Here is a 26,170-nt window from a genome sequence, read left to right as displayed (position 1 = left end):
CGAACACAAATTGTTCCGTATATGAAAGGGGTTGTCCCCTCCTCAACGCCTGGCTCTTTAAGCTAAAGTTTGACTCTTTCTCACAACTCTTATTTTTAAAACAGTAAATAACTATCATAAAGAGCGAGGTGTTGAGGAGGGGACAACCCCTTTCATATACGGAATAATTTCTGTTCGTTTTAAGTTTTAATGTCGCTCCTTACTTACAGTTAAAAAAAACTTGTTTTTTTTTCATTTTTGAACATTTTTGAATTAATGCATGTTTTGATTTTGGCTCACTGCACATGTTTAATTAAAACGAATTTTGCATATGAATTTTTTTCGGCTCAATAGATTTATCATAGTTTTGATCGGACGATTTTGATAAAAAGAGGGGTGGGGGAGGAGGTCTAGTTGTCCTCAAATTTTTGGCTGCTCAAAAAGGCAGTTAGAACTTTTATTTTTTTTACGAACGTTTTTATTAGTAATAATGCGTAACTAACGTAACGAACTTCTATATTTTTATTAAGTATATGAGAGGGTTCGCCTCCTCGTCAATACCTCGCTCTTTACACTAAAGCTTGAATTTTGTCCCAATTATTTAAGAATGACCCCTGAATCACAAAGGCCGTAGAATAAATCAGGGTTCTCTGATACGCTGAATTTGATGGTGTGATTTTCGTTAAGATTCAATGACTTTTAGGGGGTGTTTTCCCCTGTTTTCTTAAACAAGGCAAATTTTATCAGGCTAGTAACTTTTGATAGGTGAGACTAAACTTGATGAAACTTTTAGGTGAAGGGTGGTTGCTCAGACCCAAGCAGATCTCTTAGGAAAGATTTCCAAGCTTTTTTGGAGGGATGAGGGGGTTTTTAAGGCAAATTAGTAGAGGGGGCTCACCTTCTTGTGCCCTTCGACTTGCATTTAATATATTCCATGCCAGCGCTAAGAGTGCAGTAGGTGGCAGTAGCTTGTCGTTTATTATGAGTGTAAGGTATAATTAGTTAGCATAAGAGATAAAAACTAGAACAGACTGAAATTGCTATAAATGGGAGACTTTCCCCCACTCCATACTTCTCAGCACTTGCGCTTTAATCAAAGCTAAATAGTAGCTTGTATAACCAGCTCTGCATATATTTCTCTTTAGTAGTCCATTGATTTTCAATACATTTATGCATAATTTCAAGGTTATATAAATTTAAACAAGATAAAACTTGAAATTGAGGAATGTCATAATCAACGAGTGTGAAAAATCCGTTTCACACTCTGCAAACAAGTTTTTATAATCCTTGTCAGGATTACAATTATTGTTTCAGTCAACACTATTTTCTTTTATAATAATCTAATTGTCCATTGCTGTTCATAAGAAGAAACATTGCATTTTCACCGTGCTGTTTGGCTTGGAAAAAAATTGTAAGAAAGAAAAGCTGTGCAGTAATGTTGTAGCGAGCGAGCAGCTTTTGGGTTCACACTCCTCCCTCTAAAAAGGTTGTAACAAAGAAAAGCTGTGCAGTAATGTTGTAGCAAGCGAGCAGCCTTTTGGTTCATACTCCTCCCTCTAAAAAAGCTGTAACAAAGAAAAGCTGTGCAGTAATGTTGTAGCGAGCGAGCAGCTTTTGGGTTCACACTCCTCTGTCTAAAAAGGTTTTAACGAAGAAAAGCTATGCATTAATGTTGTAGCAAGCGAGCAGCTTTTGGGTTTACACTCCTCCCTCTAAAAAAGCTGTAACAAAGAAAAGCTGTGCAGTAATGTTGTAGCGAGCGAGCAGCTTTTGGGTTCACACTCCTCCCTCTAAAAAAGCTGTAACAAAGAAAAGCTGTGCAGTAATGTTGTAGCGAGCGAGCAGCTTTTGGGTTCACACTCCTCTCTCTAAAAAGGTTGTAACGAAGAAAAGCTATGCATTAATGTTGTAGCAAGCGAGCAGCTTTAGGGTTTACACTCCTCCCTCTAAAAAAAACTGTAACAAAGAAAAGCTGTGCAGTAATGTTGTAGCAAGCGAGCAGCCTTTTGGTTCACACTCCTCCCTCTAAAAAAGCTGTAACAAAGAAAAGCTGTGCAGTAATGTTGTAGCGAGCGAGCAGCTTTTGGGTTCACACTCCTCCCTCTAAAAAGGTTGTAACGAAGAAAAGCTGTGCATTAATGTTGTAGCAAGTGGACAGCTTATGGGTTTACACTCCTCCCTCTAAAAAAAACTGTAACAAAGAAAAGCTGTGCAGTAATGTTGTAGCAAGCGCGCAGCCTTTGGGTTCACACTCCTCCCTCTAAAAAAGCTGTAACAAAGAAAAGCTGTGCAGTAATGTTGTAGCGAGCGAGCAGCTTTTGGGTTCACACTCCTCCCTCTAAAAAGGTTGTAACGAAGAAAAGCTGTGCATTAATGTTGTAGCAAGCGAGCAGCTTTTGGGTTTACACTCCTCCCTCTAAAAAAACTGTAACAAAGAAAAGCTGTGCAGTAATGTTGTAGCGAGCGAGCAGCCTTTTGGTTCACACTCCTCCCTCTAAAAAAGCTGTAACAAAGAAAAGCTGTGCAGTAATGTTGTAGCGAGTGAGCAGCTTTTGGGTTCACACTCCTCCCTCTAAAAAAGCTGTAACAAAGAAAAGCTGTGCAGTAATGTTGTAGCGAGCGAGCAGCTTTTGGGTTCACACTCCTCCCTCTAAAAAGGTTGTAACAAAGAAAAGCTGTGCAGTAATGTTGTAGCGAGTGAGCAGCTTTTGGGTTCACACCCCTCCCTCTAAAAAAGCTGTAACAAAGAAAAGCTGTGCAGTAATGTTGTAGCGAGCAAGCAGGTTTTGGGTTCACACCCCTCCCTCTAAAAAAGCTGTAACAAAGAAAAGCTGTGCAGTAATGTTGTAGCGAGCGAGCAGCTTTTGGGTTCACACTCCTCCCTCTAAAAAGGTTGTAACGAAGAAAAGCTATGCATTAATGTTGTAGCAAGCGAGCAGCTTTTGGGTTTACACTCCTCCCTCTAAAAAAACTGTAACAAAGAAAAGCTGTGCAGTAATGTTGTAGCAAGCGCGCAGCCTTTGGGTTCACACTCCTCCCTCTAAAAAAGCTGTAACAAAGAAAAGCTGTGCAGTAATGTTGTAGCGAGTGAGCAGCTTTTGGGTTCACACTCCTCCCTCTAAAAAGGTTGTAACAAAGAAAAGCTGTGCAGTAATGTTGTAGCGAGCGAGCAGCTTTTGGGTTCACACTCCTCCCTCTAAAAAGGTTGTAACAAAGAAAAGCTGTGCAGTAATGTTGTAGCGAGTGAGCAGCTTTTCGGTTCACACTTCTCCATCTAAAAAAGCTGTAACAAAGAAACGCAGTGCAGTAATGTTGTAGGGAGCAAGCAGGTTTTGGGTTCATACCCCTCCCTCTAAAAAAGCTGTAACAAAGAAAAGCTGTGCAGTAATGTTGTAGTGAGCAAGCAGGTTTTGGGTTCACACCCCTCCCTCTAAAAAAGTTGTAACAAAGAAAAGCTGTGCAGTAATGTTGTAGGGAGCAAGCAGGTTTTGGGTTCACACCCATCCCTCTAAAAAAGCTGTAACAAAGAAAAGCTGTGCAGTAATGTTGTTGGGAGCAAGCAGGTTTTGGGATCACACCCCTCCCTCTAAAAAAGCTGTGCAGTAATGTTGTAAGGAGCGAGTAGGTTTTGGGTTCACACCCCTCCCTCTAAAAAAGCTGTAACAATGAAACGCAGTGCAGTAATGTTGTAGCGAGCGAGCAGCTTTTAGGTTCACACCCCTCCCTCTAAATTTGAAAAATACTTCGTTAATTGGCTGAAGAAAATTGGTTGGCTGAAGAATCCCTTTGTTACGTGACCTACCCCTTAAAAATTGTTTGAGCTTCTCCCAAAACAGGCTCAAGATTACGGACTTCTTATGTTTTTTTTTAATTCTGGCACAAGGTATAACTGTGTATCACTCATGTCTGAATTTCAAGTAATCAGAATAAAGGCATGGTTTTAAAGAGGGACAGTTTTTTTCCTGTCTTTACTCTGGCTGGTTAAAATTCAGTCTAGGGTTTTACTTCTTGCTACTTAACTTGTAATTAAGCATGCGCAAGAACCCCGCTTTAGTGTATACCAATCATTTATGCTAGATAATTCGTGGAAACAAACCTTTTTTCTGAGAGTGCGCTTATTTATTGACCTTTGAAATATAGTACTGTTTCTATGTGAATTGTATTTAAATATAAAAACAAAGATTCTAATTATTGCTATTTTTCTTGTGATCACTTTGTCAATTAGATTGTGGAATAGACCTTGCCACCCTATCTTCATGTTTTATCACTTTTAGTTAAGATAACCTAAAAATGGAAGGTTTCCACGTGATGTGTTCTAAAATCTCGAGTAGATGTATTTCAAATAGAGATATATTTTGACACTAGGGAGTTAACCTAGAAATTAAAAGGTTTCCACGTGACAAATTGTCATTAAAAAAAAATTAGAAAGTCTCTACGTGATTTATCGCTGGATTTCAATGAATTTATTTTTCAGTTTATTTTCCTTCTAATTGTCCAATAGAAGTTCAGTGGATGCTTGGACATTTGGACTCGAACGGTGACGGTCAATTATCGTTGAAAGAGCTTTATTCACTGGAGCATGATAAATATGAGCCGTGCATTAAACCATTGCTTGACGAATGTGACACTGATAAGTATGCTATAAAAATATAAATGAATTTTAAAAGTGACAAAAGTAGGTATTAGCAACTGTTTGTCGTGTTGGAGGTGATGGTGGCGTAGAAGAGCGGAGTGGGCACATAGTTCACCCCGTTTAGTCACAGTTCATCCCAGTTCATCCTGTTTAGAAAAATACTTTTTCCTTAAGTTAGTTCAAGTAATAATAAAAACAGATGAGATGTTTTGATATAGAATATGAGTTAACAGGTTATCTGGTTTTTCGGTTGTTTTAGACAAGGGGGAAAAGGGGCAGTGATGTCGAAAAGATATGGAAAAAATTCTGCAGGGGGCAAAAATGCAAATGAAGGTGGTACATTTAGGTTTTGGAAGCTAATTCTGGGTGTATTGATACTCTGGCTTAATTTCGAGTTGTCAGCTATAGCAATTTTGCCAGATGGGGAATATTTGATCCATTGGTGCCTTTTTGATGCGGTTGCTCGTTGAATTTTTTCAGTCAGTGTGAGGGGGGTAAAAACAGCTAAATTCTCTGAAAAACCTTGGCAAAAAAGACACTTTAAGAGAAAAATACTTTTTTCTTAAGTTAGTTCAAGTAATAATAAAAACAGATCAGATGTTTTGATATAGAATATGAGTTAACAGGTTATCTGGTTTTTCAGTTGTTTTAGACAACGGGGGAAAGGGGCAGTGATGTCGAAAAAATATGGAAAAAATTCTGCAGGGGGCAAAAGTATTTCCTTGTCGCGTCGGAGGTAATAGTGGCTTAAAATAGAGGGATGGGTATACCGTTCAGTCTGTTTAGTAACAAATGTTTATTATTATCTTGTTACAAGTAATAATAAATAATAATTGTTGATAATGTTGGATTTTAGACAATAAAATATTTTGGGGTAGAATATGAGTGCACAGGCTCTCTGGTTTTCGAGTGGTTTTGGCAGAGGAAGGGTAGTAACCTCGCTAAAATATGAGGAAAAACTCTTGATGTTTCTCTTTTAGAATTTAATCCCTTCATTGGCGTAAATTAAAAAGAAATCCTGGGGGGGGGCAAACTGGTTTTCCAGTTGACAGCCTAACACGAGGTGAACTGACAAAAATCCATAGTAGGTAGATTTACGCCATATTGAATGGTTGAAAACTTCTATTATATGAATAAGGTGTAATTATAACAAATGTAGTAATGAAAATTATGTATGCGTGACGCTTTTGAATTGGACGAAGTGAATTTGAAGTGAAACTCAGGGAGCATGTTTAGGTCTGGAGGAGCCAAAAAAGGGTCCGGAAGAGGAGATTCCTTTCCCCCATAACCAACAGAAATCTACTCCCCTGGATGACACCTTCAACACCTTCAAAAGGCGTTGAATACATCCCAAAAGGGAATTCTGTCTGTGCCCTTGTCTAGGGATGATCAATGATTAGCTACTGCTCTTCTTGACAAATTTAGCTACTCTTGGCTATGATATTTAGTGTATTTAGTAGTAATAGTATTAATTTATTATCCAAAAGAAATAACAGTGACAAAATCAATCGGTAGCACACCAAAAGCGTCGCTTGCTAGGGTGTGTTACTAACAAAAAAGAACGAAAAATAGAAGAGAAAAAAAATAATAAAAACAAGGAACAAAAAAAAAATAACAAGTTAATCTATAATAGGCAGAAGGGTGAAACCGTGTACCGAGAAAAAAAAACTTACATGAATAATTCATACACAATAAAATAAAATAATATCGTCATACAATTGAAAGCAACAATGGTTAACAAGCCCTATTACGACATAACATGCTCTATTATGGGCACTAAATAAAAATAAAAGAATAACGTAGTAAAATAGATAGGTGCAACACTGGGAGGAAGTGAGATCTAATATTATTTCGTTGGGGGGAGTGTGTCAAACGAGAAAAAGTTTTCCTATTGGGAAGTCTCCTATATTTTCTTTGGAGTTGAATGTCCCATCCCCCACTTGTAGTTATGTTTGAGTAGAATATCAAATAACAGGGCTTAATTTCAACCCACACTTTGTTGGCCAATCGTTAGTTCATTTTGGAAGAACTGTTAAATTCTTAGTTTCAATCGAAAAAATAAATGCTGTTTTTAATAGAGAATATATATATCTTTTAGGTGGAATTTTGAGCATTATTTCGCTACCCACGTGTTCTTAGATATGGGTTAGTAGCTTAAGTTGTTTTAGGTGAATTAGCTTACGTCCCTTAAGGTAGTCCTCTTATGAAGCTGATTTTAGGCTTTTAACTTGCTTAGATGCCTGCTTCTGGGCATTGTTGATGAATACTTGCCATGCCGTAAGAACGTTCTTACCATGCCGTAAGAACGTTCTTACCATGCCGGTAAGAACGACCTGCTAGGGACATGACAGAGTCAAGACTGGGTCTTCCTCTTGGCTCCTGATGGTCGATTTTTATCAGGCCAAGGCTCGAATTTGTGCGGGAAACTACATGTTGAATGTAGCTGGGGAATTTAAGCTTTTCGTCTATAATCACTCCAAGGTCTTTTTCTTATTTTTTATTCAATAAATACTCTTAAAGCTACCCTAGCCGAGGGGTTGGCGCGCTGGAATTGCAATTCTCTTTTCTTTGGGGCGAGAGCCTGGGCCATGGTATTGCCAATTCTTTGGCTTGGGGTAGGGTAAGTGGTATGACTATGCATACTTAGTCGGTGTAAGGCTGGGAAGCTTATGGTTAAACAAATTTCCAAGCTATGTCTAAATTCCAGATGCCAGGTCAGGTGAAGGACGCCTCGTCCTCCTGCAAGTAGGAGTAAGTAGATGCTTCCCATATGCTGTGTAAGATGTTTTTTTTTAGGAATGGAAATAATGTATAGAAGACAGCACGGTGACGTTGACCTAATTGTTACTATATGTTCAACTATATGTTACTTGAACTATATGTTACTATTAACAATATGTTAATTGACTTATCGAAGATGTTTAGGCTCCTAAAAAAAAAAAATGATGATGTATACTAGGGCATAAAAAAAATAAACAAGTAAAAAAAAGTCTACCCTAGATCACTTCTTGGAGTGGTTCAGGATTTTGCTATTCTGTAAGTTCTATTGGTGTTGTTTTTAAGTGTTTAAATTGACTGTTAACAAATACAACTATTAACTGTTTGAAAACATAACTGTTCACTGGTAAAAAAAAAAAAAATATTAAAAAAGAAATACTTGCCGAAAATAAAAACGCTTGACTTGCTGATTATTTTACATTCTTCTAGCTGACTCAGGGGCTTCTCAGACGAATTTTTTCACCAGAACTTCGTTGTGAAAACGAACCGTTTGAACCCTTTTTTAAGGAGATGATGTTCTGAGTTCTTTATTTAACAATAAATTTCATAAATAAAAAACTACTTTAACATAATATCCCCCATAAGGCTCCTTGGCCGTGAAAGAACAGGGGAGAAAAAATAACAACACGAAAAAATATAAACAAAACCAAAAAAAAATCCAGTCGCCCACCTTAAATGATGCCCAAAATGACAACCTAGGCAGGGGGTTGCGCATGATTTCACCAACTCAATTAAATATCAATCCAGAGACATCAACTCCAAGGTACACCGGGAAAAACTTATTCACTTGCTAGAAATTTCTGTAACATAATTTTTGAACACACCAAACGAGTGACAGCTTTGTGCAGACTCTGGGAGATCCTGTTGCAAGCTGTGAGATCCTGGGTGAAGTCAGACCTCACTGACGGAGTGTGAAGACTCTGTGAATTGTTTGAAGTGCAGAGATGATAAATCGATTGATCAGAAACAAAAGATATACTATTACATAGTTAACCTCTATTAACAAATGCTGCATCTTACGTATTTTCTTAAGAACTATCTTTACTCTTTGATGTTAAAAAGTGTCCAAATGCATAAAATGCAACATATCTATTTACATTCACGAAGTTTTAGTTTCAATATTATCCTTTATTTCAGAGATATGTTTCTAACTGGAATGGAATGGTGTTCATGCTTTAAGAAAGCAAGGAGGCCGTGTTTAGCTATGAAGAAAAAAATTAGTCCAGGACTCTTGGGTAAATATATTTTACTGTTCTTTAAGGAATAACGGGTCCTGATTCAGAAACATGTGGGGACTGGGTGGGATTTTCTTATGAAGATACAAAAAAAAATTATTTTTCAAAATCTAGGAGAGAGGATTTTTTGTTCTTTCATTTTCTTGATTGTACCAAATATTACTTTTTATATTACCTTTGTCTCCCCCCAAGTCGTCCTTTCGGAGAAATATATATTTTTAAAGCAAAATGAGGGCGACTAAATATTTTTTTTTTTACTATTTCAAACTCCCTTAGGCTTTGGAGGGTTCGGAGGGTATGCAACTAAGCACCCAATCAAGTGTGTATCACAGAACTGCCGCTAGTCTTGTTTAATACACATACATACGCCCAGTAATAGCTAAACAATTAATAAAAACAAAAACCTACACAATTAGTTAGTGTATTTAGTTACCTTTTATGTTATAATCACCACATTAAGTTTCGGCTGTTTTGCAGGTTTTCAGTTTAAGTGTTTGACTTTTCCCATTTTGGAGTGGTTCGAAGTATACGTCGTTTTTGTGTTTAAACTGAATAAACTGAAAATTTATAATTAAAGATTACTAAAAGGAACCCCGTAACTTAAGCATCGAGGTGTCCACTTACCATGTGCCATCGATGGCTCTGGAAGATCTTTGTTTTTTATCCCATCCTAAATATGACTCCCCCCTACTCCCATGCGGACAGGGTGGTTTCTGTTAGTTTTGTTTTAACGTTACTCTTCTATTTCATTGTTAATTTTTTTATATTGTCAATTTTTTTTTGCAGTTTTCTTATAATCGCTCTTTTAGTGATCAGTTACGCTGTAATATTTTTTTTAACATTGTATTCTGTTTTTTTTTGTTTTGTTTTTTTGGGAGGGGGGGGGGGTAGGTTTCCACAACATAATTCGTACGCTATTATAAACACCAGCTATGTATTTTCTTTTTTAAATTTCTGCTTTTGCTCATTTTACAGACTCTAATTATTTAAACAGATTTTAACACATAAAACAATTAATACCCTTAAAGCACATAAAACATAGCACATAACAAATAAAACACATAAAACGTAACGTATAAAACATATAAAACATAAAACACATAAAACATAAGACATAAAACACAAGTTTTCCCGTGACAGGTTATGATGTAATTATTTCTTTGTTGCCAGCCATAAAAGGATCAAAACGAGTTTATATAACATAGGAATTGGTATTTTAAACATAACATATAAAACACATAAAACATAAGACACAATTTTTCCCGTGACAGGTTGTTGTGTAATTATTTCTTTGCTGCTAGCCATAAAAGGATCAAAACGTGTGTATATGACATGGGAATTGGTATTTTGAACACATCATATAAAACACATAAAACATAAAATACTTAAAACATAAGACATAAAACACAATTTTTCTTGTGACAGGTTATGGTGTAATTATTTCTTTCTTGCCAGCCATAAAAGGATCAAAACGAGTTTACGTGACACAGGAATTGGTATTTTAAACATAACATATAAAACACATAAAACATAAAATACTTAAAACATAAGACATAAAATACAATTTTTCTTGTGACAGGTTATGGTGTAATTATTTCTTTCTTGCCATCCATAAAAAGATCAAAACGAGTTTACGTGACACAGGAATTGGTATTTTAAACATAACATATAAAACACATAAAACATAAAATACTTAAAACATAAGACATAAAACACAATTTTTCTTGTGACAGGTTATGGTGTAATTATTTCTTTCTTGCCAGCCATAAAAGGATCAAAACGAGTTTACGTTCACAGGAATTGATATTTTAAACATAACATATAAAACACATAAAACATAAGACATAAGACAAAATTTTTCTCGTGACAGGCTATGTTGTAATTATTTCTTTGTTGCCAGCCATAAAAAAGGATCAAAAGGAGTTTATATGACATAGGAATTGGTATTTTTATCTTGTCTCACTACAAATCTTCCGTCTTCATTATCTTTTACATAAGGTTCAAATGTCTAATTTTGTTATCAGGACAAACAATGATGACTGTCCCCGTTATGTACTAATAAAAAATGAAAGGAACCATATTAGGATTGAGCAAATATCTTTAATTATCAATTCTCTTGCATTCGTAATTACATTTTTGATATGTATACCGTAGCAGTGTTGCTAGATGGGGTGCACTTTTGGTATTATTGTGCTTTTTTTTAAGTGATCATGCATTGAACTCTTTAAATTTTTAGAATCGTGTGTGTGTTTTTTTTTTAATTTAAATTCAGTGTATTTTCGCTCGAAAAATGGTATGTTTGCAACAGTGCAAGAATTGGCGCATCTTTGCTTTTGTGGCTGTGATACCTTATACAGGAATCTGGCAACACTGTACTATAGCGAGAAGCTTCTCCAATGTTCTGAAATTCCTTTCTTATAAGCAGGAATTTCGTTGTTAATTTTGAGTTATTTAATGCAATTCTGTTATTTTGGCTCTTCTCGTTATTAGTTGATGGACAACCATTCATTTGTTGCCTACCGTAAAAGAATCAAAACTAGCTTATATGGCCTAAGAATTGGCATTTTCTACATGATAAATTGGTAATTGGTAATTTTATCCATGGTCAATTGGTAAATTAATTGGTATATTGGTAGTTGGTATTTTTATAAATGGTAAATTAGTAAATTGGTAATTAGTATTTTTATACATTTTGTCTCACAAAAAATCCTCGGTTTTCTATTATCTTCAAATACAATTCAAATATCGTAGTTTTCTTATCAGAGCAAATTTTGATGATAAATCCCTATTATATACTAATCAAAAATTGAAGTATATTGGGATTGAGCTAAGATAAGTAAGATGAGCTAATATAAGTGAGCTCTCTTATATATTTCACGTACAAGTATATGAAATATACCTATGCTCATATACTTATACTTGCTCATATACCCATAAAAAAGTGAAGTCAAATTTATCCATACTTACTCATATTACTTAATTACTTATACTGATTGATTAAATATTTTTTTTTTACTCCAACCATATAAAATGGGAAGAGATTCATATAAAACAGGTTTTTCAGCAGTTACAGTTTGTAGCTATTAGCGTCACACGTGTATCAAGTACATATTTAACGAAAAGAATCAACCTGTTGACCCTGAAACAATGGTGAAAATAGTTTTGATTTTTGACTTGTGAAGTTTGGAGTGGTACATAATAATGAGAATAATAAAAAGAATAAAGAAATAGGAATGACAATGCAACTTGCTGATTTAAACAATTAGTGGACTCTTAATTGAGCTTTGGAAAAAAAAATGTTTATAGCTTTTTTACAGGATTTTTTTTTTTTTTTCATGACAAACCTTAATCAAAAGTCCTTTAGGGTACATTAAAAATGCCAGTGAAAATTTGATGTGCCTGTCAGAACAGGAATATTTCTCTTACAAGCTTGAAATAGCTAGGAAATATGAAAAGCTGAATTTAAATGTCACGTGACCTTTCTCTTGCGACCTCACGCCCTCGCTTTTCTAAATCACCATGTATTTTTCAAGTCTTTTCTATTTCTTCTACATTTTTTTTTTTCATTTACTTATACTTGTTCATATACCTATAAAAAATTGAAGTCAAATTTATACTTACTTACTCATAATACTTAATCACTTATATTTACTCATATACTTGCTCAAATACATAATTACTTATACTTACTCATATACTTATTAAAAAATGAAGTCAAATTTGTACTTACTTATACTTACTCAAATATATAATTGTTTATACTTACTCATATACTTATAAAAAAGTGAAGTCAAATTTATACTTACTTACTCGTATTACTTAATTACTTATGTTTACTCATATACTTACTCAAATACATAATTACTTATGCTTACTCAAATACTTATAAAAAATGAAGTCAAATTTTGAGTTAGAGTAAATAAAACCTTTTACATTGTCAATTTTAGAAGACGTTTGACTAAATCTACAAAGAAGGTAAGTATAGAAAGGGTAGGGGGCAGACTCTGGCCAAAAAAGGAATGATTTGGGGTTTTATTCTACTACGTAGAAGAGTAATACATATTAAAGGAATACGTAGAACGTACTTGTACATGGAATTTAGTCAATTTTAGTGATGAATCAAACATTTAGTTGAAGTCCTTGCGTAAGTAGAGATTTTGTAAAACTAAACATAGAGAAGATTTATTCATAAAGAACTAAACAAAAATGAATACAAATTATTTATAAGAATGATAGACAAATAAACAAACACACACGTTTTTGTGTATACGTAAATCTAAGCATTCACTTCCAACTTTATGACTGACATCCAGTATACATTTTATAGGAGCCTACAAGCCATCTTGCGATAGTGAGGGATTCTTCAAGGAGATTCAATGCCATTCTGCAGTTGGCTTGTGTTGGTGTGTTGACAAACATGGCGTCGAAAAAACTGGAACTCGAACCCGTGGAAAACCCCATTGCAGTAAGTTTCTCGTTGTTTTTTAATCTTGGCTCTGTTAAGTAGGAATTTGATGGGAGGGAATATTTTTAACTTTATGAGAGGGAGTATTTTTAATATAAATGGTTTTCTACTGCTATTTTTTTACGTTCTATTTCGTCTTGGGATTGTTTGATTGTTTTTGTGGCACAGTCTTTTTAAACCTATTACCGTTCATGTTTTCTAACAAAATTTTATTTTATTGTAAACAGAGGAGGGTAAAAAGTACGGGAAAATGGTAAAAAAGAAATTCGAGTTGTCTCTGAAAAAAAAACTAACACCATCCAAGGCTAACCAGCGAAATTATAAAGTTTATTGTAGCAACCAAGTAAAAGAAATTGATTTCTTTAAACTTGTTATTTAGTTTTCCTTGCTCAGCGGTACAATTACTATGTTACTCCCCCACCTGTCAGCTCCAACTGCCGCCTGGAGATTCTTTTAAAGCAAGCGAGCAGGCCCTCCAAAGATCATTTATAGATATGCCAAATTTATTTCTCATATCCAACGATAGTATGTCAATGGATTACTTGGTGGACACCAATTTAGTAACTTTACTAAATTGATAATATCAATGAATTACAAAATTATTAGCCCTTTTTTTAACTAGGGAAAGAAGAATTTTTAAATTAGGACTGCCATATTCAAAGAATACGTGGACTTTTGCAGTGAGAGATGGTTTATCAAATTGTCTTGTCATAAAGACGTAAGCTGTATGGAAAATTGGTTTCGATGTTGGTGATGAAAGAAACGTAAATATTAGTGTGTGTGTTTGGTGTTTGGTCTGTTGGGATGTTGGTCTGCTTTTAGTGTGTTTGGGCAGAGGAGCAGCGTATGTGCCTGTGTTTGCCTTAGGCTGCTTGTTGCTATTTTTTTATCATTCTTTTTTTTTTAACAGACATCTTTTGACATTTTTTTGACAGCCCCTGCTTGCGATGAAACTGACTTTGGTATGTTTATGAAGAGTTATTGCGATATATGGATTAAGGACGTTGATTTTAATTTGAGGTGTGTTGAAACTGATTTTAGGTATATTTATCAAGAGTTATTGGGACATATGGATTAGGGCCGTTGATTTTAATTTGAGGTGGGATGAAACTGACTTTAGGGATTTTTTATTTTTTAGTTATTCTTTTCATAATGGTTGTTTCCCGTCTTCTTTATGTCTGATTTTTTTTTCAACAGCTTCAGCTTTTTCTTTACTTATTAATTTTGCCATGCTATTTTCAATTTAGAACCAAAAAACTTAGAGTCGAGGGAAAAGAGCCTCCCTCGTAATATGTCACATTTCTAAAAATGATTTTGTTTTTCGCAAAAAAAGGCAACTGAAGAAGCTACTTTAAACATACAAGGAATTTTTCAAAAATAAGCTGTATTTTCTGTAAAAATTTAAATGAATCAGAATACCAAATTCCTTTTTTTGTTTTGTTCTGATGTCGAAACAATGTTCTTGCTGCAAAAGTGCATATCGTCTGATCTTGTCTCTCAGGCAGAGATCACTATCCATAGTTGGGAGTAAATAATCCATAGCGTCCAATATGGGGATATTCACTTTAATTTCAACAGTAAAGCTGACAAAAAATATGAGCTTATTAAACTCACCATCACTCACCCGAAAGCTACTTTACAACTTTGTAATAGAAATTTGATTTTTTTTTGTTGGGGGGGGGGGTAGAGGGGCGTGGGAAATTATGGGCTTTGGGCAATGGGGGTAAACATTTTACCTGTGGTTCTCACAAAAAATTATTGCCCTATTTTTTCTTTTTTATATAGTTCGACAGGCTCTTTGACTACAATCATGAAACGGTCGAATTAAAATGGCATCTGTGATCAAACAGTTCGTGGTAACGAACTGTAGTAAGGAGCGACCCGGCTCAATAGTAAACAAAACTCTAAAAAACGGAACTTCGATGCTAAAAGATATATCAAAAGAATCGAATTTTTATGCTGATTTTAAATATATATTCTATAAGCGTAAATCTCTGAACAATGACTGTAAAAACTGAACAGAAACAGAGTCAGCTGAAATTTTTTGCAATTGAGTGAAAGGCTCGAATCAATTTGCTTCCAGGCTGTGCAACTATTTTTACAGGGTAAGAGGCAGTTTTTTCCCGCTGTGTATGAACTTACTGCAACTCAGAATTCAGGAGCATGTACACAGTATGTTTTGATTCCGGCTAGTAATTTTCGATTGTACGTGATATAAGCAATAAAATGGTTATATCATTGATGCGTTCGTCTGTCAATGTTTTCATATGCTTTCAAAAACGTGCAGAAATTAAAAAAGTTTGTTCAGACGAGGACAGAGGAAATTTTGAATGCCAGACATCATATACTTTTCCAAGGGGGGGAGGAGCAAAGATTAATATGTAATAATAAGGTCATCTTTTGTTCTAGCCTGTAACTGACCCCCTTTCTTTTGTTAGAGCCAATGCTGAGAGTTAATTTTTATTTTATTCCGTGGGTTGTGCAGGTATGTATTTAAAATCACCCCTTTATAGTACTGAAAAGTTTATTTTTGAACATGTTTTAAAAGAAAGTTCAAATCATGTTTTATGCAATATAATTTTACCAATTAATAGTTTCAGTTTTATTATTAGCATTTTACATTTATATTTCTTATACAGGTGTGTATCCAGGATTTTTTTTTGGGGAGGGAAGGGACGGGGTTTACAAAAGGATTTTTTTCGGGGGAAGGGTGCAAAAAACTTTAAAAAACACATCAAAATTTGTTTATATTCATTTCGTCATTTTTTCGAGTCAGACTAGCATTTCTGGGGGGCTGGGGTTCAAATCCTCTAATTCCCCCTAGATACGGCCCTGTTCTTATGCTTTATGTGTATTTCTGTCAAAGATATATGAAAAATCCCTCGTCGTTGTCATTTTCTCTCTTTAACTTAGGTGGAAAAAAACCGCGTACCAAACTTGAAAAAGTGGATTCAGACGATGACGTAGACGACACGTATGATTTCGAAGGAAGTGCAGATGACGAAAACGTTGACCCATAGACAGCTTGCTATTATATTTTAATCATTATAGTTGATAATGAGAATAGGACTAGGGTAGTCATGACTAGGATGACTCCATGGTAATAATAGATGTAGGTAAAGGGGGTTGTGCTTTAGAAAACCTGGGAGATGGGGTCAATTTCTCTTGTCTCTTCCCGCAAAATAAAATGTGTGAAAATTATATTTTAGGCACTTTTTACACTTTTATGTTCAATCTTTCTCTAAACTTTGTCTCACAACCTAATTTAGAATAATTTAGCAGATACATTTACTGCATTTAGTGTACCACCGCGTTTACTAAAATTAACGTTTTTTGAAAAGTTTTTTTATATACTTTGGAAGTTTTATGTCTTGAGATAAATCTTGTTAGTGGTTGTTTTAACGATAAATGGTAAATCTATGGCAAAAAGCGGTGAATTCGATTTTAGACATCGACCAAGTGGTGAGTATCCAAAATACATGCTGTGGAAATGTTTGACTGTAAATTTTGTGCTTGCAGCGCTTTAGACAGCACGTTCTGCTGCTGTAATTTTGGCGGAATTTGTGGGGTTTTCTACAAAATTTGATACTTTTCTTCAATACTAATTTGATGCTATGATTAATCGGAAGAGTGGTATTCTGATTCGACTTTGGCGTCGACCTCGTCGTTGTCGTCTATACTGATCTGTGATGAATGCTACGGGAACAATGGACTGCAATTCCGGACAGCTTTGATGAAAATGCGGGGGATTCCGTGAGGCTACTATTTGAGTTCAACAATACTTGGAACAGTGATATTCCTGTTCTATCTCGATTTTGTTCTAGTAAGGAAACATCCTATTCTAATTTTTCTAAATGTTGCGGAAATAATTGGCCATAATTTTTGGTGGGGGGAATTTTATCAATACATGGCGTTACGGTAACTGTTATGAAATTGTGGGAGTTATTCTGAGGGTATTATCTGCTTTCAATACTACTTTGACGCCAAGATCGAGTCGGAACAGGGGTATTCAAATTGCTCCTAAAATAATTGCCTGTAATTTTTCCCTGCAGGAATATTGATATTACGGTTTTTTACTGTAATTTTGATGAAACTGCGGTAGTCCACTTTGCAAAGACTACTTTTTGTGTTCAACACAGGGTCGACACTAGAATCGAAGTAGAATACAACTGATTCCATGGACCCCGTAATTTTGTTTTCTATAAAGTATTTTGTTTCCTATGTGTTTCCTACATTTGCTTCCTATTCAATGCGATTTCTATTTCTATAATTATTTTCCTTTTTTGTTTTATGTTGAAAGAAATTCTTAGCAAAGGAATTTCCACCTTTCCTCTCCTCTTCTATCTTAGTTCTATTCTCCCTTTTAACCTATAGTGTAGTTTACTTACCTGTACAGTTTGTTACTTAACCTATAGTCTTCATCAATAATGCACAAGTCAATGAAATAGATGGAACCTTTGTAATACGACCTTTGATAAACTTTTTCAGCGTTCAAAGAGTGACATTATGTCACTTTTGATATTAAAATCCATATTATGGATTGGGTTTTGAAGGTATTTACGCACCTTCATATTTAAAAATTTCACCATCTATCAAATTTTGGTTCTAGAAAAGCAAGTCCGAAAATTTATGGAAACTGCACCTAGAGTGGTTGGGGAGGGGAGTGGAGGGATATCCTCCTTCACTCTAGTCTGTTCGCGAGCATGGGAAATTTGCCAGACTAAAACTATCCTTTCACATGTAAAAAGCAGCCCCCTCTGAGACATATGAACATAGTGAACTTTTGAATATCCCCCCCCAAAGTACTGTTATTTTGAGCCATCATACCACTCTTAATACTATCTTTCTCCATCTCAAGCTATGTCTAGTTAATGAGTGGGTGTCCAAGTTTGAAACCCCTTCTCCCCAAGAGAAATAATGCGGAAAATAACGTTAAAAGATATTATGCTTCAATTATGTGACGGGAAAAATGTCTGAAATGGATTTTGTTCCACTATTTCTCCCCCACCCTTTGTCATTATAATGAATAATCAGATCAATTTGAAATCCGAGGTATTCTTAGGCAGTGCATAGGTTTTTGGGTTTGACCCTTCCCCTCTTTAGAAAATGATAGAGAATACATTTTAATACACTCTTTTCCGTTAAAGATGTGTAGAAAGGGGGATACTAAAGACATTTCGTAGTTGATTGCCCCCTCCTCCCCAAATCTAAGTTACGGGATGGGCTATACTTTTACCTATTTATGATTTAGTTTCCCTGAAAATGTAGTCTATCACTCTCCCGTCGTTTACCGATGCAGAGCTGTGTAAGCCGTCTTGGCTGAGTGGTTGGCGCGCTGGCGTGGGAATTCTGTATCCAAGGGGCACGGGTTCAATCCCAGTTGTGATCAGTTATTTAGTTTGAGACGGGGGTCAGTGGCGTGACTCTGTAAGTTCAGCCAGAGTCAACCCAGCTCTAAATGGGTACCTGGAAAAAACTGGGGAAGGTAAGCAGGAAGGGTGTGTGAAAGCACAGGATAGTTTGCCCCCAACCCCCCATTGCACTTCCTGGCTGAAGGGCCATGAAATGGAGATCAGCACCGCCGGTTTGGACCTTAAGGGTCTAGTGCCGTCTTACTTATTTTTTTTTACTAGCTGTGGAAACAATCAGGTCTTAATCATTATTTTTTTTTCTCTCACGCTTCCTTTTCCTTTGTCTTAATTAATGACAGTAACTAAAAATGAAGAATTGATTTTCTTTTTAGGGTCCCTTTCGTCTATTTTATGGTCTTGTGAATTATATGCATTTTAGAATTATGTTTTAGTTGTTATTGGCTTCTCAATTTCAATCTTTGATCGAACTTTGGGGAGTAATTATACAATTGTGCAATAAAATTTGTCAGGACAAGGTAAACATGAAAATGATAAAAAAAAATATCGTTACCGTTGAAACTGTTGAAATCTTACCGTTAAAAATAAATTCAGATTTCACGGTTATCATTAAAACCGTTGAAATTGTTTAACTAATTTATTAGAAAAACATAAGTATGAAAATAATGGGGGGGGGAAATCCTTACATGTCTGAAGGGTCTTTCCCCCTTCGGATGTGTTTGTAGTTGGGTAACGATGGGCTTCGTTCAACTGTTGGATTTAGTTGAATTTCATAACTTCTAAAACCTGTCATTAGCCAGTAGTTGTGGGGCTCAATGTGTATTCTACTATTTATCACCTTGTTAATAATTCTTTCTTTAAAATTTCAGTGTACGATTTTCACTGCTAAAGATCAATTAATATTCGACCGTTATTGTTGAAACCTTGAAAACTTCTGAAACCGGTGAAATTTCACCCATGTAAATCAATTGAGATTTCATATTTCCCGGAAACAATTGAAACCATTTAAATATCACCGTCAGAAAACAATCACTGTAAGAAATGTATGAGTCTCATCCTTAGATCGTTTGTTTATATTTAACCTAGTGGAAGATCTTAAGTTTTAGTATATGGAAAGAATGAAATATATAGAAACGCGTTGAACTTTTAATTGTGACAATGAAAGAAATAAAAATAGCCCGAATATTTAATTTAGGCTCTGGAAATATTTGTCAAAAAAAGAATGAAGAAAGGAAAACCACCCTAAAAAACGAATCAAAAGATAATACCGTTTTCTTTTTTTTTAACGAATTTATTTTATTTGTAAAGAATGTGAAATAGTAATCTATGGACTGTGTTAGTGTTTCTTTTATTGTCTTGACTAAAGGTTTGGCCTGTCTATCTATATATATTTTATTTTTTCATTTATTTTTCCGTTGAAAAGTATTGTGGTGTAAGGAATTATTTAGTTATTTGTGGCTACTTAGTTATAATTTAGTGGAATTTAAAAGTCGAACCTCTTTTATCTGTACAGTATATGGTTAATCTCTCCTATTTTCTGTCATTAAGCCCTTTGAAATTTAATGTTTCTAACATTAAAAAAAAAAAAAAAAAAAAAAAAAAAAAAAAAAAAAAAAAAAAAAAAAAAAAAAAACCTTTTCAATTGACCATAGTGGCTACCCAGGACATTTACGGGTGGGCTTTCCGGCTTCCTTGTATTTGTATACAGAACATCACTACACGGATCTAAAGTGGATTGTAGATGATTTTCAATTTTTATTCCATTAGAGCTTTTGAAATGATAGTTCTTGGAATTTATATTGTCTTGGCTGAATCCATATTACTTTTCTGAAGAATAGAAAACCTGTTTGTATTACTATATTGATAATTACAATATATTAACTTAGCATGGAAAAATTGAATAGAAAGAGTGTTTAGTATGGATCTTTCATTCTATAATTATTTCTTTTCTTTCCTTGTCGTTTGTCACTTTTTTGCTCTCTTTTTTTTTCTTTTTATTATGGAGGCTATTAGTATCTAATGAGCCCTGACTAATAAACAACGACCTCTTTTTCTAATATCTATTGCTATATTTGTATAAATGGGGATAATCTTTGAGATAGAGTGTTCCTTAGGAAAACTTAAATTTTCTTCTAACGATGTTGTTCTATTGAAATTGAAATTCTTTTCACTTTACGCCTTTCGACGCAGCTTAAAAATTTGTGTTAAAAAACACGTTAGCTAAATTTTACCAAACTTTCTACATGTCGTAGAAAGTTTCGCGTGACAGCTGCCATCAAAACTTTGTTCTCGGATTTCTTCAAAGTTATAGCAGTTAATTCCCTCGTATGCCTGTTCAAATATTTATTGTTATTCTTGTGTGATTTCAGTATTGTCACTTTGTTAGGTTGCACCCAAATTTCCATGGTATATTCTGTGAATTTATATGTCCTTCATTAAAAAGTAACGAAAACAGGGTCCCCAGAAACACGCCCTAAACTCCGTTTAAGCATACTGAACTCTAAGGGTATAAGTCACTTGTTGATTTACATTGCAATCGGTTTGCATATTTTGTATTAACAATCAGTGGAAAGCAACCCCCTACCCTATGTCCCCTCCCGCTCATTCCAGTAATTCTCCAAAATGTTATAGATGTTAATTATATTCTCAATAAAGTATAGCCAAGCCTTTTGTATGAGGAGTTGGGACCTGCACTCCCGTCCCTCCAATTTACGAAAATGTAGAAAGGGGAAGAGGGACAAAATGTATTTTCGATGTCTGGGATGTGGGAGTTTTTTCTCAACAATAATACCAAAAAAGCACCAGATATAATCAGAATCTAGCCAGAGGTGGGGGGAGGGGGGCAAAATATCTAGGTGACCCCCCTTCAAACAGTATTGCTGCTCACCTAGTGTATTGGATCATTTTTTAGAAAGTAAGTGAATGCGGTCGATATTTTTTTGCCATAAATAGTAAGAATGTGTAGGCTCTAAAGAAAGTATTGTCTTTAGTTATGTGTTAATGGAGGACTTAGCAGTAAAATACAATATTTTTCAATGTTAATCTGACTTCTTAAATCAAGCTAATATTTATGCACCTCTCTTCCAACCCTGGGTACACTGGATTGATTTCTCTACCTTTTTTACAGTATTTATTTAATTCTTTTATGTCCTTTTTCTCAGTGGACTATGTTGTAGAGAAAAAAAATCCATAAAATTAATACTTAGTTACTGACCATGATTTAAACCATCGCGGCGGATCTGTAATCAATTGCTTTCATGAGGTTTTTTTTCATATTTTAAAGAAAGTAGTTGAATTGAATAGAGATAGAACTGAATAGAGATATAGAAATCGAACTGAATTCAGACAACTGAATAGCTGAATAGAGGTGAAGAGCCCTCGGGAATCAGCTGAAATACCAAATACTGACAATCTCTAAAAGTTTCATTGACCCGCCTCAGCTACTTATCTTAAAAATATTACAAAAAACAAAAGAGCAGGAAATTGAGAATGAGGTTTTTAAGGCTAACGAAAATACTGGATGCAAAAAAAATGGATATTTCCTGAAGACAGCTGCTTCTCTTCTTCAACAATATTAGAGAAAGTCTAAAAAAAAAAATCAAGTTCTCATTTTTTGAGTGAAAATGCGAACGATTTAGACCAGAAAAAACTACAAAAAGGTTGTTTCTTGTCTTTTTTCTTTTTTTTCATTCGTGCTTTTCTTCTCTTCTGTTTTGTTGTGATGGTAGGCCAATGTGGTTTATGAAATTATATTTGCCATGTTTAACTTTGTTCAGAAATTGTTTGTTTACTTTGTTTATCTTACTCAATTGTACAACCTACGCGAATTATGTTATTGGAACGTGATCATTTTGTGGTCTGATCTGGTATTTGCCGGTACAAAACATATATGGTATTCTATAGTATTTGGTAGTATTATGATTAAGGTTTGAAGTGAAGTCGATGAAAATAACTGAGATACATGTTTTGTTAAAAGCAGACGAAAGTTGCTGTGAGTAAAAAATAAGAAAAAAGAAAGGTTTGGAATTTATTCTCTCCAGGGTGCGTTCTTGAAAAAAATTTTCCTATGTTGCTTTAGTTCAATATACCCTCTCAGGTACTTAACCGTCCTTGTTGTTTATTGGTTCAATTAGCACTGTGTCGGTGGTGTGATAACACATGTTTGGGATACGTTAAAAGTGTCATATTTCTTGTTAGCAAATGTATGAAATGCGTTAATTTTTACCACTGAGTTGGCCACTCGCAAAGACATAAAAATAGATTATTTTAAATCAGCAAAACGGCTGAAGCCCAATTTATCCATAAGCAAAAGACAAGGGGTGACAAAAAAAATTCAGATAATAAAAAAGGACAATCAAAACTAATTAATAAAAAATGGAGTTCAAAATAGACCAAAAACTTGGTAAATTTGATTCCAATTATCTTTACAATTGAGTCATGTCTTGGGTAATGCAAAAGACGACTGAAAAGAGTACAGGGAACTGTTAATAGTTCAAGTTTAACAATAAGAAAAAAAGAAACAACCAATGCCATCTAGCGCTGCCACGTAACATTATAAAGTTAATTATATGTATGAAAAAAGTAATGACTGTATTATTTGTTTTCCTCCTTTTTTTGAATTTGCTTTACAATAGGCCAAAGATATAAATACCCCTTTTACCTAAATGGCAGAACAGGTCAGTGGCTCCACTGTCGTAAATTTATGAGTTTCTCTCTAAAAAATAACGTTAACAAAATTAACGGTCTAAGTTTCATCTTAACGTTTGTGTATTTGCAAATGTTTATTTTTACGAAGACTTTGGAGAATCCCTTATCCTGTCGTGAAAATTAGGGAAAATTCGAAAAGATTGGGATAGTGGATAGTGGAAGAACTGCACTACCCAGTCCCTATTTGGTTTATTATCACTAAATATTGTTTAAAATACGAGTTCGCCTCTTAAACAAAAGTTTACGTGGGATTGAAATAAATTTGGATGTATAATCGAATTCCAAACTTTAATTAATGCAAAATAAAACTATTTTGCATTTTTCTAGTTCTTCTGAGCAAAGCTACACTGTATGCGGCACTATTAATTTTAAGAATTTCTATTATAAAGTATTGAAAAATCTTCTCTTATCAGTTACCTAAACTCTGTGGACAGTTTATTCAAATAAATTGAGATAATTCGGAGTTAAATGAAAATTTCTATCAGATTTTACCCTTAGCTATGTCAGCTGCTTAGACTGCTAATCAAGTCTTTATGGATGGAGTTTATTTTCTTTTTCTTCTGCAATTTTTTAAATATTAAATTAATATCCATTTTCCTCTGTGTCTCTTTAGCATTAGATTTAAATAACAAATGGGGTATAACCCGTTTTTTATCTAAAGTATGTAATTTTGTTGAAAATACGTTAAGCTTTTAGTAAAGTTTTACTTAGATGAAATAATGCAGCCAAGTTCTGCCTTTTTGTTAAAGGCAATTCCCTATAGGCGTAGGCGGTTGTTATAGGTATCCTTTACCTTGTGGTGGAACCCCCCTCCTCCTACCATCTGAGAAAACAGCGGGAACAGTTTCCTAAAAATATATCTTTGGGGTATTTCAGCTACCTTTGCACAAAAATTTTAGACCACTTTTGGTCCGCCGCAGTAGAAAATGGGAATAATTCCCTCCGCTGGGAATAGACCAGATTTTTTAATAAGGTGTTTCCCATTTTTTCTATGTTGAATTGCGATTGAAATCTGTCAAATATTAAGCTGGTTGTTAATTCCCCAGTCGATTTGGATAATGAATTAGGCTCAACCCGTTTTGGTGGTCTAAAAGAATTAATAACTTAATTAATATTAATTAATAATTAATATATTATAATAATTAATAATAATTAATTAATAAATCTCTTATTAGTTAATAAGACATGTATCATTTTTCTAACAATTTGAGATGGTGAGCACAGACTGGCAGCTGAATGAACTTAATTATCCCTTTTTGCTGTTTTATGAATTTAACCATGTTCGTGTTTTTATTTCTTGTAGTTAAATTTATGATATTATAACATTCCTGTTTTAATAAAGTAGAATTACTTACCCAATATTCTTCTTCTTCCTTTGTAAACATTAAATGCAAAGATGTACACTCACAGGCACCATCCTTTAACCTTGTCTTGATCGATAAGTCATTCAAAATTGGAACCAGACACCGGATTTGCAAAAAATGCAGGTAAGCTGTTTAATGTATAGTTTTATGAATTTTACTTCAACTGGAGCGATCCATTTTTTTTTTTATTATTTTTTTTTGTACCGTCAATCGTTTCTTTTGTGATATTTTAGAGCTTTCTAATGTCTGTCTTTTGTTTCAGGACATTTTAATGCTTTGTATAATCGCTCCTTCCTATTAGGATGTCTGTCCTATTTGGGTAGACTTTCTCTTACCAATCCTTTTTGTTAGGACAAAATCAATTCCTTTGAACGCGTTTCAATTCGTTTTTTTTTTCAGGATATTTCAGCATTTTCTATTGTCTTTCTTGTGTTCCAGGACATTTTAAAGGACTTTCTCTTTTCAATCCTTTTTGTTAGGACAAAATTAATTCTTTTGATCGCTGTTTGAAGACAGGAGGAGCAACCTTAATATCTTTAAGAGGTGTTGTGATTGAAATTCAGATCATGTGTCTGCTATGGCCATAGGTGCACGCATATATTTGGTCAAGGAGAGGGGATTTGGGCTAGAACCTGAAATTTTAGTTGGGCCATGGGTGTTTAGTTAGGTCATGACCATGGGTACCCAGACATGTTTGGTTAAGAAGAGGGGATTTATGCTAGGGCCTGAAACTTCAGTTTAAAAAATTAGCTTTATAAAAACTAAGCTTTGATTTAAAGAGTGTGTTTTACGTGGCGGTTGCCCTCCTCATATCTAAGGTAACTCTGGGCAAGGTATTAAAAACCATTCAAATTTTTTTTAAATAGTTCTTTTTCAAATGATAGTAAAGAGGGATTAAAACTTAAACCGAGCAGAAATTATTCCCTCACGTGATTTTTGTCCACAATGCATTAAGAGCAATTACAGTGGTACAAGGATGATTGGAAAGGAATAGAAAATATTTGTCACAATACCTCAAGAACGGAAGAGTTTATTGATGGCCCTCGCTTCAAAAATTCAGTTCAGATGTTTAGAAAAGGATTTTGCCGTATTTTTTACACTCAAAAATTTATTCAAAGCAACGCCACCAAAGTTTAGCGCAAAGAGTGGGAGGTTGAGGGAGGCAATGCCCCCTATAGATGGAATAGTTTCTGTTCAATTTAACTTCTTGTGTCGCTCTTTACTTTACTTGCAAAAAATTTTATCTTTATTTGATACGTGAATACTTCTCCACTTAGTGCAGCTGATGAGAACAAGAAGTTGGAGTATTGTTCAACGGATGGACAACTGGATGAGTTGTTCTGCGAATTTATTTGGGTGTAGGGAGAAGGATATTATTTATTAGTGTGTTATTATTAAGGATGTTATGTATTTATTAGGGATTAGGGAGATTTATCTATTTATTAAGGATTTACTAGGGGACAATGCTGGAATTATTAGGGGCAATGCTGGGATTATTTGGCGGAAAGATGGGAACAATGAAAACGGAGTCCTGGATAATACGTTTACTTCTCCACTTAGTGTAGCTGATGAGAACAAGAGGTTGGAGCATTGTTCAACGGATGGACAACTGGATGAGTTGTTCTGCGAATTTATATGGG

At 34.6% G+C, this 26,170-nt stretch overlaps 1 protein-coding gene across 2 annotated transcripts in view; it reads left to right on the top strand.

Moving 5' to 3' along the window:
* The window catches only part of LOC136036472 (proteoglycan Cow-like), a 77,446-nt gene extending 59,893 nt beyond the window's left edge, over window positions 1-17,553 (top strand). For both annotated transcript variants that reach the window (XM_065718732.1, XM_065718731.1), the window contains 4 exons: window positions 4,454-4,613; window positions 8,528-8,625; window positions 12,953-13,090; window positions 16,004-17,553. In XM_065718732.1, the coding sequence (XP_065574804.1) occupies window positions 4,454-4,613; window positions 8,528-8,625; window positions 12,953-13,090; window positions 16,004-16,110 (503 nt within the window). In that variant the 3' untranslated portion in view covers window positions 16,111-17,553. The remainder of the gene's footprint in view (window positions 1-4,453; window positions 4,614-8,527; window positions 8,626-12,952; window positions 13,091-16,003) is intronic.
* The last annotated feature ends 8,617 nt before the right edge of the window (window positions 17,554-26,170 follow it).

Source organism: Artemia franciscana, chromosome 15, assembly GCF_032884065.1.
Source record: "Artemia franciscana chromosome 15, ASM3288406v1, whole genome shotgun sequence".
Lineage (NCBI taxonomy): Eukaryota > Metazoa > Arthropoda > Branchiopoda > Anostraca > Artemiidae > Artemia > Artemia franciscana.
This window is presented reverse-complemented; position numbering and strand designations above follow the sequence as displayed.